This window comes from Mixophyes fleayi, chromosome 9 (assembly GCF_038048845.1).
Source record: "Mixophyes fleayi isolate aMixFle1 chromosome 9, aMixFle1.hap1, whole genome shotgun sequence".
In the NCBI taxonomy this organism is placed as follows: Eukaryota; Metazoa; Chordata; class Amphibia; order Anura; family Limnodynastidae; genus Mixophyes; species Mixophyes fleayi.
In genome coordinates this window covers 11,176,618-11,193,296 of record NC_134410.1, presented here as the reverse complement: position 1 = coordinate 11,193,296, position 16,679 = coordinate 11,176,618, and the positions used below count along the sequence as shown (strand labels likewise).

Here is a 16,679-nt window from a genome sequence, read left to right as displayed (position 1 = left end):
CCCTTTGGCACCCACATGCCACATATGACTTTCCGTTACCATTTTTTCTCAGTCGTCTTGGAGGCCAGTGAGTGCTTTTCTATGAGCTTCTCTGGGGAGATCTCCCAATAATGCGAGAGACTAGGCAATTATCTGTCATTACCCTATCTACCAGCCATGTGCCACACAGTCACACTGTGACTTTAATTTATCCATGCCATCAACCAAGATATATATATTTTAGTGGTATAAACACAATGTGTTGTCATTCATTATGCAAAACACAATACATACAATTATAACTATTGCCATTGTATGTACAATATTTCAGAGCAGTGGCAGAGCCATGATATTCCTGTTGCTGCTTGTAGAGAGCTCTGAAAATTGGACCATTTCCTAAATGAAAGGCTACAAATTCAGTTTTGCATTGTGGTAGCTACCAAATAAAAATTGCTTTCATGAATGTTCCTAAACATTTGCATGTTATAAAATAAGGGAATTATAAGTAAGGATTGGTTTGTACATTAATCATGTCAGTAAGATGTCAGATTTTTATTTAAATAGTTTTTTATTAAAAAAAAAATCCCATTGTTGCTGTCAGTAAATTTACTGACGTTTAGCAAACACGTGTCTTACATATGTTTCTACTTATGTCTCATAATATTCATGTATTGTAACCAGCTCCCACCTTGGCTGCAGGAGCAACACCAGCTGCTTATATAGGCTGCTATGTGGTGACCATGAGCGCATGGACCTCTGGGAGATGTAGTCTTTATGTGGTCAGATATACAGGATCGTTAAGGCGGCAGAGACTACAACTCCCAGAAACGCTCGGAGTACAGCGTGAAACAACCAATGAGCGCCGCTGGCCACGCCCCGGGATAACAACCTGTAGTAATGGCTGCCGCGGGTCCTGGGATATAAAGAGAAGACCAGAGCGTGGATGTGAGTGAGCAGGTTAGATACGTGGGCTGGAGGGAGTATCGTGCTTGGGGAGGATGAGTCTGCTCTCCTTGCTGGGGGTCAGGAGGGAGAGAGGACTCTGGGTTGCACAGACATAGAGCTGCCTAACTCTCCCTCTTTGCTTCTGTAGGCCCCCTGTGCAACTACAAATCCCAGCATGCCTTGACGGCAGTGACACAATACATTGCTTAACTCTCTCTTTTCTCTCTCTTCTCTCACTCTCTTTTCTCTCTCTTTTTGCTCTCTCTCGCTCTCTCTCTTCTCTCTCTCTCTTTTCTCTCGCTCTCTCTCTCTTTTCTCTCGCTCTCTCTCTCTCTCTCTCTCTTTTCTCTCGCGCTCTCTCTCTCTTTTCTCTCGCGCTCTCTCTCTCTTTTCTCTCGCGCTCTCTCTCTCTCTCTTTTCTCTCGCGCTCTCTCTCTCTCTCTTTTCTCTCGCGCTCTCTCTCTCTTTTCTCTCGCGCTCTCTCTCTTTTCTCTCTCTCTCTCTCTCTCTCTCTTTTCTCTCTCTCTCTCTTTTCTCTCTCTTTTCTCTCGCTCTCTTCTCTCGCTCTCTTCTCTCGCTCTCTTCTCTCGCTCTCTCGCTCTCTTCTCTCGCTCTCCCACTCTCTTCTCTCGCTCTCTCACTCTCTTCTCTCGCTCTCTTTTCTCTCGCTCTCTCTTTTCTCTCGCTCTCTCTTTTCTCTCGCTCTCTCTTTTCTCTCGCTCTCTTCTCTCGCTCTCCCTTTTATCTCTCTTCTCTCGCTCTCCCTTTTATCTCTCTTCTCTCGCTCTCCCTTTTATCTCTCTTCTCTCTCTCCCTCTCTCGTTTCTCTCTCTCCCTCTCTCTTTTCTCTCTCTCTTCTCTCTCTTTTCTCTCTCACTACTCTCTCTATTTTCTCTATCTATCTCTTTTATCTGTATCTCTCTCTCTCCTCCCACACATACATACACACTTTCTATTGGCTGACAAAAGTTTATTTTTGGCTCCTACATTTACAAAAGCATCAGTAGTTTCTCACAGCTCCCAAAATTTTGAATGGTCAGAGTTGGCCACATAACATTCATGATAAAAAAAAAATGCATTTCTGTTTGCAGCTGTAGATGACCAGCCGGTGAAATGTGAATTATTCGCTATTAATCATCATTGTAGCTAAACAGACAATGGAGCAGTTCAGCCAAACTTATCATCAGACAAAAGAGAAGGACAGTTTAGGGAGTTGGATAAAGAAGTATGACAGGTGTGAGGTACGCTGTATGGTATTGCATGTTCCTATTGCTATTAGCAGTTGTGTGTAACAAGCTATTTTTCTATAATTTAGAGGCGAAGGGTGCTCATAAAAAAAAAACATTTCATTTTTCAGTGTGTAATGTGTTTTTTTTAGGCCAGGTAGTCGTAGGTGAAATGCATTTAAAAATGCAAGATGAGTAGCAGAGAAACTTCACATCAAATACATGTGATATGCGGTCATTTTACTTGCTTTCCGGAGGTCACTCCATTGACCTCAATGTATTTATCTTGATTTACACTTCTGAATACAATTCCATTATTTAAAGTTTTGTTTTTTTACTTTTGATACAAAACCTTTTAAACTGGGGTTAGATGGAAACTACACGCACATGTACATATACATATATACATACAGAAAGTGACACTATAGCAACCTGCCAGTGTTTTTCTATAATCAGACGTCCGTAGAGCATTAGTTATAGTACAACAATCTGCAAAATATTGTGAAACTTGTGACCAACTGTTGTTACAGTATTATAACTTGTAGTAGAAGAAGTGTGTTATAGTTTAGCATTATAACCTTGTCAGTATATCTAACAGGCATGTGGTATGTGCGCGGATGCACGGAATCCCCAAGTTAGATTTCTGGAGAGTGAGAACCTACGACCAGAACCTAGGCACATGTGGATGGTAGCGAAAGGTTCTTAATTTTATATTGTATCTCTTCTGGGACACTTGTTGTGACTATGTATTACATATTCTCTTTACAGGTGTAGGATGGTTTGCGGAATGACAGTTTTCCAAAGGAAGACCTGTTTCCATGTGTAAATTGTATTCTGCGAAGTCTCTGAAAATCACACATATAATGTGCATTAGATAATCAGAATCTGAGAATGACGCTCACTCACGCTCAAAATGTATCCTGTCTACAGACTCAACAGGTAAATATCATGCAAGTAATCCCCATTTTTTCCTCCTTATAAAAGCAGAGAAGTTTCTAGAGGTTTTCATTGTTCTTTTATGTCCTAAAACTGAATGTTTTGGCCTAAAAAGTTGTACCATACAGAATCATAGTTTCTCTTTTGCTGATTATCCTTTTAATGATTGGGCACAAGGTTTATTTAATTTACTCTATAGTCATAGTAGCTTAATGCTTGCGGCAGTGGAGAGGCAGAGTTCTACCCAGCAGGCTAATTAGCATATAAGCCAGGCCAATTAGCATGTTGGTATCTCTTGTGGCCACACCTTCTCCAGTGCAATTGAAGAGGATAAGGGAAGGTTTGAGCAAAAGACAGACGTGGGGAGAAAAAGAAGAGAATGTATTAAGGATAACCCAGAATTGCACAAAGAAGCAATATAGAAAGAGCGGGAAAGATATCACCAACGCAAAAATAAGGGGAAAATGTAAGTAATTTGTGAGCTGCCTTATGGAGAACGAAAGAAGAAACGGAAAATGTAGAAACAACATTCTAAAAAATATAGAGAAAACCAGAAAAAGAAAAGATTTTTCAAATGAGAGCAACTCCCCCACTAACCCCGTCAGTCCCCCAACATTGAAGCTAGGCCCGCCACAAGCTCATCTGGTGAAATTTTTGTTGTTGTCAAAAAGAAGCATAAAGTATTATATTAGGGCAGTTCAGTATGAAATGACATAATTGTTTAATTTCTAAGAGTCATAAGAGATGTCCCAGAAAGAGAAGACCATGCACTTGTTGAGAGATGTGATATTAAACATGTTCTAGATAAACCAAGTACAAAATCGATGACCGAGTTGAACGGTGTTTTCAGAAACATTGACACGTTTATAAGAATTTAGGTTGAACTACTTTTGAAGGTTCATAACTAATTTTTTTTCAGTTACATAATCGAAACAAATCTTTATCTTTTAAATAAGCCAAGTTATTTAAAACACAGAGTAAGTTCTATGTAATTAGTTTTCCTTTGACCACATCAACTCTATGTTGTGACCATCAACTCAGTGGACACTATTTTATTGCCTAAAATAATAATAAATAGGTAAAGTTTGCAAAAAATAGCAGCTGCTATTATAATGTTTATTAAAATATTACCCATCAGAAAACAACACATAAAACCAATGTAAATTTTTATTTTTAGTTATTTTGAAATTGTCCCACTTGTTGACAATCAAAATTATATAAACCCGATTTATATTGAATATTTCCCAAAGAAAATCGTGCAATGTGACCAGTTACTCATTGACGATGATATATTCCAGTGGTAGGGAAGCTGAGACTCTCTGGCTGTTGTGGAACTACAAGTCTCAGAATGCACTGGGAAGGCATTTTTAGGAGATGGCGTTTTACAACAGCTGGAAAGCCAGACGAGGCATCTTCTTTCCTGTAAGTGCATTAGTAAAGTTAGAAGCATAATAAAACAATGCCCTGACCTTGTTTTGTTGTTCAAGGTGCCAACGTTCGATCAAGTTGCTGTCTACTTCTCCGAAGACGAGTGGAGATGTTTGAAGGAGGAACAGAAAGAACTTTATAAGGGTGTTATGGTGGAGAATTTCTGGTCTCTTAAATCTTTAGGTATACCTCTGCTTCACCCAAGCTGGTCACACACATCAGTGGCTTTGGCTTTTAGACGAATGCATCTGTAGGGTTTGTGTTATGTAGGATCGTTAGAATTGAATTGTACTTTTACAATCTACACTCTTTCGTTCCCCATCCTTTTGGATGAAGATTATCTGCGTAATCTGATTGGTTGGCCGTATGAACTTGATTGTGTCGAGTATCTTGTCACCCACACATTCTTTAACAGTTTGATAAATGACAATAGGACTGAATGATCGGACTGCAATGTGTTACATACTCTTGTATTTGCCTTGTGCAAGGCACTGTAAATTATGTTCCTGATTGGACGAATGTTATGGGTTATGGATAAAGGTCTCCCACAGTGATTGGCTGAGAGACAGGGCAGCATGACAATAGTAAAGTGTAAAACTGAATATTTGGCATTATAACGCTCACACGTGGGATTAATACCAACATAAAGCTTTATTTTTCTGTTTTCTATGTTACTCTCCAGGTTATATCCATGTAAAGCCTGAAATTATATCCGTGATTGAGAAAGGGGAAGAGCCATGGATAACGGAGGGATACAAGTCTAATATAAGATGGAGCCTTCTCAATGGCAATTCAGGTAATAAATATGATCTTAGGTAATTAATGCAAAATTAAAGTAAAGAATAAAATATCCCTTTCATAATTCAAATGACAACATGTATTCTGCCCTCCGTTAGCTACATTTTTTTTTTGTTACTGAAAATGCAATATAAGATTGTTAATTGTCACCCAGCTCCTAGTGTCATAGGTGTGGATGTACGAGTGATTGTGATGTCCATCATCAATATCACCACCATTTATTTATATAGCGCCACCAATTCTGCAGCGTTGTGCAGAGAATTTGTAATTTTTATCAGTCCCTGCAATATTGGAGCTTACAGTCTAAATTCCCTAACATACACACCGACTAGGGTTACTTTTGCCATTAGCCAATTAACCTATCAGTATATTTTTGCCGTGTGGGAGGAAACCAGAGCACCCGGAGGAAACCCACACAAACACGGGGATAACATGCAAACCACTGAGCCACTGTGTTGCCCTATATCCATGTCTCCTGCTATCATGTGTCTTAGTGTCAATCGTTTTATGCATTTCCACAATTAAAAATATAAAAGATCCCTGTATCCTATATGTTTAGGTGAGTTTTGTCTGTAGCATTTTTTTTCTTTAATGTAAGAAATGTCACTCAACTTGGTGGAGCCTGTTTATTGGGTACATATAAATGGCAGAGTGTTCAGAGGAACGCAAAACACACCTAAATCTGTCTACAGGATCTGTCGGGAGGGAGGGGGTATGGAAACAAAAAAAGGTTTTAAGTGGCCGCAATTTAGGCAGCCCTGTTAAACCGTGACATTTATATAGATTATTTGTTACAAACTATGGCTCTTAATACAGAATGACGAATCCAAAAAGTGTTTATTTATTTTTTTAACTCCTGTAAAACAAATTTGTATTTTAAATGACGGTTGTCTGCTCTCATCGGTATTCTATATTCATCTAGGTAACGCTTGCTTTCTTTTTGACTACTCTATGCGTTGTTTGAAATGTGTATTTAAAATAGGAACTGTTGCCGTTGAATTTTCTATCACTAGAAGCGACCTTTTGTATTTTTACACTACTAGAATATTAATGATTAGTTGGATTAGGGAATTTTAATTCCTATTCCCGAATGTACATTACCGTTTAGGTATTTAACCATTGGGTATGTTTTACTGATCAGTGACATTTTGTTTGTTTGCAGACACTGACCCTGTATGGCAACATGAAAACGTTGCATCAACTATCTCCTCGCAGCTCAGTGTAGCGCTAATGCAAAGTCCACAGAGGACAGAGGGGCTTCGAAGCCAAAGTGGTCAAGACGTCATGGTGCCACCGGAAACTGACACACAGGAGCAAATACTTCCTTGTTTTGAAAATGTTAAATCCATTCCGCACAAATTAATGCTTAAAAAACAACAGACAACTCACGCAGCAGTGAAGTCGTTTTCATGTCGGGAATGCGGAAAGAGTTTTGGCAAAAAGGCCCATCTTGTCCGGCATCAAATAACACATACCGACAGAAAACCAATGATTTGCCTTGAATGTGGTAAATGTTTTAGACAACACTCAACATTTTTATTGCACAACAGAATTCACAAAGGCGAAGCACATTCCTGCTCGGACTGTGGAAAAATGTTCACCCAGAAGTCCAATCTAATCATACATATGAGAATTCACACTGGACAGAAGCCATTTTCTTGCTCTGTGTGTGGGAAATGTTTCAGTATTAGTTCAGCTCTCATTAAGCACCAGCGGATACATACGGGCGAGAAGCCCTTTGCTTGTACTGTGTGCGGTAAATGTTTTAGGCAGAAAAACCATCTTGACAAACATAAAATAATTCATTCTGCGGAGAAGTCCTTTTTTTGTTGGGAATGTGGTATATGCTTTTCAGCTGCTGCTGACCTCGCAACACATAAACTAATACACTCAAGTAATAAGCCGTTTTCGTGTTCTGAATGCGGAAAACGGTTTAGGTGGAAATCGTCTCTTTTAGAACACGCGAGAATTCATACGGGGGAGAAACCATTTTCGTGCACGGAGTGCCCAAAAAGTTTTCGCTGGAAGTCTTCTCTAGTGGAGCACCAAAGAGTACACTCAACTGATAAACTGTTCTCTTGCACTGAATGTGGGAAATGTTTTTATAAACGGTCAAATCTCGAGCAGCATCAAAGAACACACACAGGTGAGAAGCCATTTGCCTGTTCCGACTGCGACAAGCGTTTTAGTCGCAAGAGACACCTAATTCGGCATCAGGCGGTGCACAGCGAAGAAACTTTGTTTTCTTGCTCAGAGTGCGGAAAATGTTTCACCAGGGAAGCGGCACTCACTCAACATCAAAAAGTCCATGAGAAAAAGCCATGTCCGTGCATGGAATGTGGGAAAATTTTCACTTATCGGTCAGAACTCTCGAAACATGTGAGAGTTCACACAGGTGAAAAGCCGTATCCCTGCACTTTATGTGGGAAGTGCTTTGGCAGCATGTCGGTGCTTGTAAAGCATCAGCGCACTCACACGGGTGAGAAATTGCACGCCTGCTTGGAGTGCAGCAAATGGTTCACTGAGAAATCTGCCCTGGCTACACACGCGAGAACTCACACAGGAGAGAAACCATTTGAGTGCTCTGTCTGCAGCAAACAGTTTAGCCAGAAGGCACATGTCGTAAAACACCAGAAAGTTCACGCCAAAGTGAAACAGTTCTCTTGTTTGGGCTGTGATAAACAATTCGTGACTAAATCCGCACTCACCAGGCACCTCATAATTCACACTGGGAAGAAGCCATTTTCTTGCTCCGAGTGCGGAAAGTGCTTTTACAGAAAGTCAAATCTGAAACAGCACGAGAGAATTCACACAGGCGAGAAACCGTTTCCATGTCTTAAATGTGGGAAATGTTTTATCAACAATGCACATCTGGTACGACACCAAGCAACGCATACCGAGAGGAAACCGTTTATTTGCTCAGAGTGTGGTAAAAGTTTCACACAGTACTCAACACTTTCACAGCACGAGAAGGTTCACAAAGGCGTGAACCCATTTTCATGCTTGGAGTGTGGAAAAGTCTTTACTCAGAAGTCTGACCTTGCTAAACATGTAAGAATCCATACAGGTGAGAAGCCATATTCTTGCTCAGAATGTGGAAAATGTTTCAATGTCAGCTCGGCCCTCATCAAACACCAAAGAATACATACGGGCGAGAAGCCGTTTTCCTGTTCTGAGTGTTTGAAGTGTTTTAGTCAGAAAGCACATCTTGATAAACACAAAAAGGTACATAATGGGGAGAAGCCATTTGCTTGTCCAGAATGTGGGCAGGGGTTTGTAAGCAATGCCAGTCTGAAGAAGCACCAGGCAATCCACACAGGCAATAAACCGTTTTCTTGCTCGGAGTGTGGGAAGAGTTTTAACTGGAAGTCTTCACTAGTGGAACATGTGAGGCTTCATACTGGAGACAGGCCATACACATGCTTCCACTGTGGGAACAGCTATTCAAAGAGATCCGCTCTTGTAAAACACCAGAGAACTCACACAGGTGAAAAGTGCTATCAAGCAGTGTTCGCAGAACCTCCGGAACAGAATAACAATACACTGAATGTGGTAAATGGAGTTGCAGAAATTGAAATTAACATTTAATCTCTAACACTTAAATAGGCACAAGGACATATGGCCTGTAAGGCAAACAGTCACGTTTCAGATAATTCTTTACAGATCTTTCCTTCTTAAACTAAGTAGTGTTTTTGCCAACATAACCAGCTACTTGCTACCATTTTCTAACTACAACGTATGGTTCTTGACTACCCCAGCGGACTGGCTCTGCTCATGTTCCCCAGATAAAACGTAAACCATGAGATAGCTGGGTCATCTCCCGTCACCCAGCCGTGTCAATACTGATTGAAAGTCCCAGTGTTATTAATGGTAATGGCCCCGGCATGGTCATTACCAGCTGTATTAAATCCCGATTTGCCACTTGTATATTACTGGTGTGTCATGCTGATTGACAGGCCCAGCGCTATTGAAGATAATAGAGCAGGGATTTTTAATTCCCATGATGCACCTGTGTGAAGCTGAGTGATGGTAATAGACCTGGGTTCAAGCTGATGGGCTCACAATCTATTGCACTCAGGAGGAGCGTTCTGTTAGGAAACTGTCAGTCTGGGGGGTAATTCTTTCCTGTGGATTGTAAGCTTCGGATTGTAAGCTTCCACGAACAGTGTCCTCTCTACCCTATGTCTCATGTCCGCACTTCTTTACCTCTTATCCACCTGTTACTGTGTTTTAATTTCTGTTTAACTTGTACGACCTCTACTAGACCTCCACTCCCTTTCTCTTTTATTGTACTTTTATTTGTTTGTTTTCTACTGATCTGTTCATTTGTTTGCTGACTCTCCGGGACGGTGGAGTTTGTGGCCTCTTACTATTTGATGATGATGATTATTATGTAGGGAACATCTATCTGAAGGTGGTGGTGTTCTTGATGGAAGATGTATGACTACCTCCCTGATCATGGTGCGGAGGAGGTATATTATGATCCTCACTTTGTGCCTGTCTGAAATGATGTGTGAATTTGAAACACTATTAAACAATCTACAGACCACCATATGGAAATGATGTGAGTTTGTTTGTCTGAGATATTGGGAGTCAAAACTGAAAAATAAATGATGTAGCTGCTTTGTCTTAAGGTTTCCTCTGCTCTCGTTGCTCAGGAGAATTCTGGGCAATAGTAGAAAACTATTGGTGCTTGTAACTCATCTACTGGAACATCCAGAAGTGAAAGCACCATTCATATGCTCTCCACAGGGAGAAATAAAGCTAATTCTACACAACGTTTCTCTGGGGTTGTTTGTTGCGTTTCTCTGTTACCTATCGGCATGGCCTGAACTGATCGGGAGTAGAAGTCGGGGAATGGAGTAGGCAGCAATTGACAATTCTTGGCCCCATGGCAACACATAAAATGTGATTTGGCGACCAGCGGAAGACCTCCTCTTCTGCACTCAGACCTCGCAGCAGAGATGGGCTCTAGACAGACTCATCTCTGGTTCTGACATTTTAATATATACAGATATTATTGTTTATATTGCACCGCCATATCACACATTGCTTTCCAGAACATATTAAATCATCATTTACATCTGTTTCTGCCCTATTGATGCTTACAGTCTAAATTCGCACACACGAGGGTCAATTTTGTCAAAAGACCAGTAAGCTGCCAGTAGGTTATTAAATTGTATGAGGAAACCCACACAAACATGAGTAGAATATACGAACTCCACACAGTCGTTGGAATCTAGCACTACAAGATTCACAAGGGTAGACTATGGAATCAAAGTTGATAAATATTACAAAACTAAACCAAAAAGTGCTCCAAAGACAAATGCAGGCCAATCTACTTCCAAGTTATACCCACAAAACTTAAAAAATACAGCAAAAAAATAAAGAGAGTTCTAGTACTAATGTCTTTGAACCATAAAAATAAAGTCCAGAACAAAGTCAATTTGACCGAAATTGTGATTAGATTTCATACAGTTACTTCTCTGATAATCCTTACAATGCTTTTGTGTATGAGAATGTTCTAATAAAAATTAAACCATTAAATAATTACAAAAACATCACATACTGGTGCAACACATGTTAATCGTTGAAAAAGTGATAATACCACTGTGTCTGCAAACTCACGCAGTGCAAAGTAAATCAGCATTAAATGTTACTTATACTTTTATAATTCTTTGGATGTAACCGCAAAAGGAAACAAAATATGTGCAATAGTATAATACTGTTAGGTTGTAAAGGTGAAATACTGCATGACGATTTTACACTAACAGACATTAAGGTAATCAGCGTGTTGATAGTAAAACTTTATGAACCTTCTTTCAGATCCAGGAAGCAAAGTAACACTAGTAGGGAACAGAAAGGAAATCTGTAATATGTTTAAAAAAAGATTACATTTTAATGACGCATACAGATAATAAAAAAAAAATTAAAAACAAAAGACTCACTCACTGATGGATGATAGAAATCAGCATATAGATCTTATCTCATATAGATGTGCAGTAAAACAGATACACATCTATATGGATCTGAAGGGAGGTTCATAAAGCTTTTACTACTGACACGCTGATTGCCTTTAATGTCTGTTTTGTGTAAAATCATCATATTTCACCTTTACAACCTAACAATATTGTACTATTGCACATATTTTTGTTTCCGTTTGAGGTTACATCCAAAGAATTATTTAACGCTGATTTACTCTTCACTGCAGGAGTGTTGCAGGAACGGCGGTGTTCAAGCAACGAAAGAAGAGGGAACATAGAATGACGGTAATAGTGCGCAGGGCACGTTACTTTAGGCTGTAACGCCAACAATTGAATATGCCCCAGAATCACCAAGTTCTAGTACATAGTGCTAATTTGTTTCCATGGTCGTTAAACAACCAGAATGCAGGTGCTTCTGGTGTAGTCGCAGTATCTGAAATTCAGGTAAGCTTTTTCTTCTGGTTTTAAGGTGTGTTTGACACGCAGCGCAGAGTATTTTAGTGAGTGTTGACCTTGTGGGGGAAGCAGTGATCCGTTTGTGGGAGGGCAGGAGACAAATGGGGGATAGGAAGGAGCCGGGTCCCCAGCAGCACAGAGTAGTGATATGAGGCCCCTGTCACACTGACGGCAGGTAGCTCGTTATGTTAAACATACCTTTATATAAAACAAAGTTCATACATCAGCTTGTAAAAAAATGTATTATCTATTTTTTCCAAACGATGTGCACAAGTTTAACTATGTTTGAAAGATAATTTTATGAAACTGCAGTTTGCTCTGTCAAATGAAGCCAACCCTTCCTTACTTACCAAACGCAGTGAAACATTTATAGGAATATATACTATTTCCGCTAATTGCCTGGGGGGACATTTCTAGTATGGAAACGGCAGATTTTGCTGCGTTTTTTTCTTGTGGTTTTCAAATTGCAAGATCTACTACAACAAAAGCTACTGTTTTCCAAAGTATTACACATCGCTGTCCCGATTTTTATAATATATTAATATATGTATTAAAAGGCCTTAAATTTATTACGGTGCAAAAATACAGGAAATCCCATAGGAAGAAAGAGGTGGTTGTGAGCACACCACATGCAGTGTGAGCTATCTTGCTCTTTAACACTAAGAATAAAATACAAATAAAAGATCCCTTCCTTCCCTTCTGTAACAGCCCAGTGCTGACCGGCATCAGATGAGCAGAGTTTATTGAATGACATTGTGCTGCAGAAAACTTTCGCAACTTACTTGAATATCTGAAAGTAAGCCCAGCTCATCTAATTACAGATCTGACACAGGTTAGCTTCGATTCTTTACCAAATGCTTAGCTATGATTTACTGTTTACTACAATATACCACTCCATCTGTACATACACGTACAACTCAAGATATTGGTATATAGACGTTTCCATGGCATCCAAATGTGTCTGTAATAGTAAACTAATGCAAATATGTAAAGTGACTGAATAGTTTTTTTTTATGATTAACTTTGATATAGATCATGAATAAGATCAATCTATGTAAAAATACACATAGTAAAAGATCATAGAACAATAAAATACACTTGTATTGGGTAAATAAGAAGATATCCCTAAATAGCAGCTAATATTTAGTATAGGATTTATTTAATATTAATACAGTGCTCCAAAAATATAATCAATATTTGTGTCTTTATTCTACATACATGTTTAAACAAAAAGTATACCTGAAATATTAGAGAATTTGTCTGGGGCACTGGCAGAAGATTAGGAAAAGGAATCGCTGTGCAACATATTACTAATCATCATCATCAGCTATTTATATAGCGCTGCTAATTCCGCAGCACTGTACAGAGAACTCACATCAGTCCCTGCCCCATTGGGGCTTACAGTCTAAATTCCTTAACACACACACACACAGACAGACTAGGGACAATTTGATTGCAGCCAATCAACCTACTAGTATGTTTTTGGAATGTGGGAGGAAACCAGAGCACCTGAAGTAAACCCACGGAGAACATTCAAACTCCACATAGATAAGGCCATGGTTGGGAATCAAACTCATGACCCCAGTGCTGTGAGGCAGAAGTGCTAACCACTGAGCCACCGTGCTGCTAATGGGGTGTATGTAGTTTTGAATAAACCCACTGACCACTTATATATATTAGGAACTCCTGAAATCATGCTCATAATACAAATTATGTTAGCTGGGCATATGATATATATACATTTCTTAGAACAGGCTCCTAACGTCTACCTCCACGGAATTATACAGTAGTCCACATAAACTACAACCAACAATGGTGGTATGCATCTGGAAGATGCAGGGCAGAGGTCTATAAAGTCAGGGTGGCCAGTTTGTGGGGATGTAATGAGCATAATAGCCGGCCCACCTCTGCATCACACCTCGCCCACCGCTGCGCGGTGATGTATTTTGCTTTACCACCAAAGCACATAACTAGCGAGCTGTCGGATTAAAGCAATGTAGGCGCCTGGGCTAATTGTGCTGTGAGACCCCCCCTGCAGCCAATTCATCTCCACCCCAAAGCCCAAGGGGGTATCTCCGAACCGATCGCCGGCCTGTGTTATGAAAAAGAACAATTACAGAACACTGCCCACTAAAATTTAGGGAAGCGGCAAGTAGGGAACCGGGGCCCACAGCTCGCTAGTTACCTGTTGAGTGGGCCTCATTATCTCCATGGGCCCCGGTGCACCGCACCTGCTGTCCGTATGGTAGTTCCCCCACTAATTACCACGCCGTGATGTTTTGAATTGTGTTATTATGACCATGTCCCTGACCACGTTCCCCGCAGTCTGGTAGAATGGCAGACTATCTTAGGAGTCCATGAGCACTCTCAGAAATACACATAATGTGCAGCCAAAATGTCCCCAAATTGTTAGAAATCTGGTAACATTAATATTCTCCATAATTTGCATTCCTCATGCTTATACTAGCTGCAAATTGAGATGTGTGGATTACAATATAAATATCTCATTCTGGCCAATAACACTTTTCTGAACCACCAAAGTTATCACATGGTGCCTCTGATCTATCTACAGAACATTACATTATAATTATATTACTTGCAGTAATAGGCAAAAGCAGCTGAAACTTTTATTATAAATAATCTTGAGTAGAGTGATAGGAGGAAGCTGTATAGTTACATTTTTTAACATTCGACGATTTACATAAAAATAAACAATATTTCTGTTAATACTTTATGATAGTTTCTCAGGAGCTGTCACAATTAGAAAAAAACACCTCACATTTTAGTGACAATGCCCATTAAGTATGAATGGTATAAAACTATGGAACAGACATGACACTTTCTATCCTTATGGGGAGGGGGGGTGTCTTAATTTGTCTTCTTTAATGTATAGGAAACCCCAACTAAAATAAATAATAATTATGACACTGTCCTTATTTATGGCACTCACCCTGGGACTGGGAGTTGTAGTTTTATTCCTCACGCAGCCCTGTAACCCTTGCTGTGTGCAGACCGCGCAGGACTACGATTCCCAGAATCCTCCGGGCGCTCGGAGGTGGATCGGTCACCTGGGCGCCGCCTCTAGCTCCTGGCCATGTACGGGCAGATTTAGGGCAAGGTAAGGCTGGGGGCTGCGGGCTGCAGGCAGGGCAGTACGGGCTGTGGTGGGGTGTGTGCTCTGTGCAGGGCTGGGCCCGCGGGTGAGAGGCTGAGACCAAGGCCCAGGCTGAGCCCTGCAGTGCACAGTAACAATACCTCTAACTGACAACTTGTGGCAGTAGGGGAACTAGAAGTCCCAGCATGCCTGTCAGAACATGCTGAGACTTGTAGTGCCTCAACAACTGCAAAGCTACAAGTATCCCAGATACACTATAAGACCCCAACCACATGCATGGACTGAACAGTGTTATACATTATTCTTATTATTAACAAGACTTAACATCTACTTCATATCTTTACTTAAGCTGGGTACACACTACACAGTTTTCGTCCAATAATCGGCTCAATCAGCCGTCATACGACCGCTCGTTCCAAAGTCGGGTCAGTGTGTGCAGTGACACGATGGTAGAAAGTCTGCCCAAATGGACGATTGTCGCCTCATGTGGTTGGTCGTACAGTTTAATATTTTCGTTCCAATCTCGTTTCCGTTGTGTAGTGTGTATAAACTTCCGACCGATCCACAACAGTGAGTACGAAATAACAGTCATTGCTCACGACAACATGGCTGTAAAAAGTCGCTAAAGGGACGTCCGCTCTTCCCTTTATCGCCCTAAACAAGGCTAGTGTGTATGCAGTCCATGGACCGAGCAATCAGACCATCGATCACATGTAAAATCGCTCGGCATAAAAAGTTGGTTAAAATTTCTGTAGTGTGTACCCAGCTTTAGTCCTTACTGCAATTAAAAGATCAATGTCTTCTAACGTCATACACTTGATGGCTTATATTAGTACACAATTACATTCAATCTTTAATTATTTTTTGCATGGGGATTTTGTCTGCCATTCTACACTAAATAAGTACATAGTTGCCATGTGTGTGACCTTTGCAGCACCAGTCTCCATGATATTGGAAATGCAATCGTCTTTCTCTCATTCAGGGTAAAAAGACCAATGACAGTAGTCTGTATATGTGCACTGATTGGACCGCCACACAGATTTGGACCAGTGTGATCTGGTTTGCTGGACCGGAAGCATACAGAATTTCCTATATTCTTGTGTCCATGGTCTGTCCATGATGACATCTTGTGTGTAATGGGCAAATAGCATTTATGCTGCATTCACCATCCGGTGGACCCAGCACAGACGGAATGGACCACGAATGCAGGACAAACTGTCCCTTATGTCAACAACAGGTCCAATTGTTTTTTTTTTTGTCCCTGGTCATTTCCCTGTATTTCAGTATTGACCAGCTGCATAATAAAGGTTATCTTTTTTTCTTAGAAACGATTCTTATCTTCTATTCTTATTTTCTGGGCATTATTAGTTGATATTGTTTTGAAGAAAGTTTTTTAACATGCAGAAAAGAATATTATATCAGTCTGATGAAGAATGACATGAAGGGGATTGTCATACCCGACTCAACACTATACTTTGTTACCCACATCGACTCTACATCTAAATCATGTTACATACATCTAAAAAACATTTCCAGAATACGCACACATCTCACACAAGACAATGCAAAAAGACACTGCAAAAACTTTAATTCATGCACTCATGATCTCCCGCATCTACTATTGCAATTCCCTCCTTACTGGTCTTCCCTAAATCAGACTTGAACCCCTACAATGTATTTTGCATGCAGGAGCCACACTGATTTCCTTGTAAACCGTTCTTCCTCTGCTGAGCCACTCTGTCAGCCTCTACATTGGTTTCCTGTTTCTTAAAGAATCCAAAATATAATTCTACTAACATACAAGGCCGTCAA

At 40.3% G+C, this 16,679-nt stretch overlaps 2 protein-coding genes across 7 annotated transcripts in view; both read left to right on the top strand.

The window, feature by feature from the left end:
• Positions 1-853: 853 nt before the first annotated feature.
• On the top strand, positions 854-9,864 carry LOC142101926 (uncharacterized). 2 transcript variants are annotated; one of them, XM_075186371.1, is made up of 5 exons: positions 854-936; positions 2,919-3,089; positions 4,574-4,697; positions 5,197-5,310; positions 6,475-9,864. In XM_075186371.1, exons 2-5 carry the CDS (start codon positions 3,042-3,044, stop codon positions 8,898-8,900), a joined length of 2,712 nt encoding a protein of 903 aa, XP_075042472.1. In that variant the 5' UTR covers positions 854-936; positions 2,919-3,041; the 3' UTR covers positions 8,901-9,864. The 2 variants fall into 2 exon arrangements, with proteins under 2 accessions (XP_075042472.1, XP_075042473.1); XM_075186372.1 differs by having other exon boundaries at positions 855-924.
• Positions 9,865-14,786: 4,922 nt separating this feature from the next.
• Positions 14,787-16,679, top strand: part of LOC142101932 (uncharacterized) — a 99,649-nt gene continuing 97,756 nt past the window's right edge. For all 5 annotated transcript variants that reach the window (XR_012679157.1, XR_012679158.1, XR_012679159.1 and 2 more), the window contains exon 1: positions 14,787-14,870. The gene's annotated coding sequence lies outside the window, so the exon portion shown is untranslated. The remainder of the gene's footprint in view (positions 14,871-16,679) is intronic.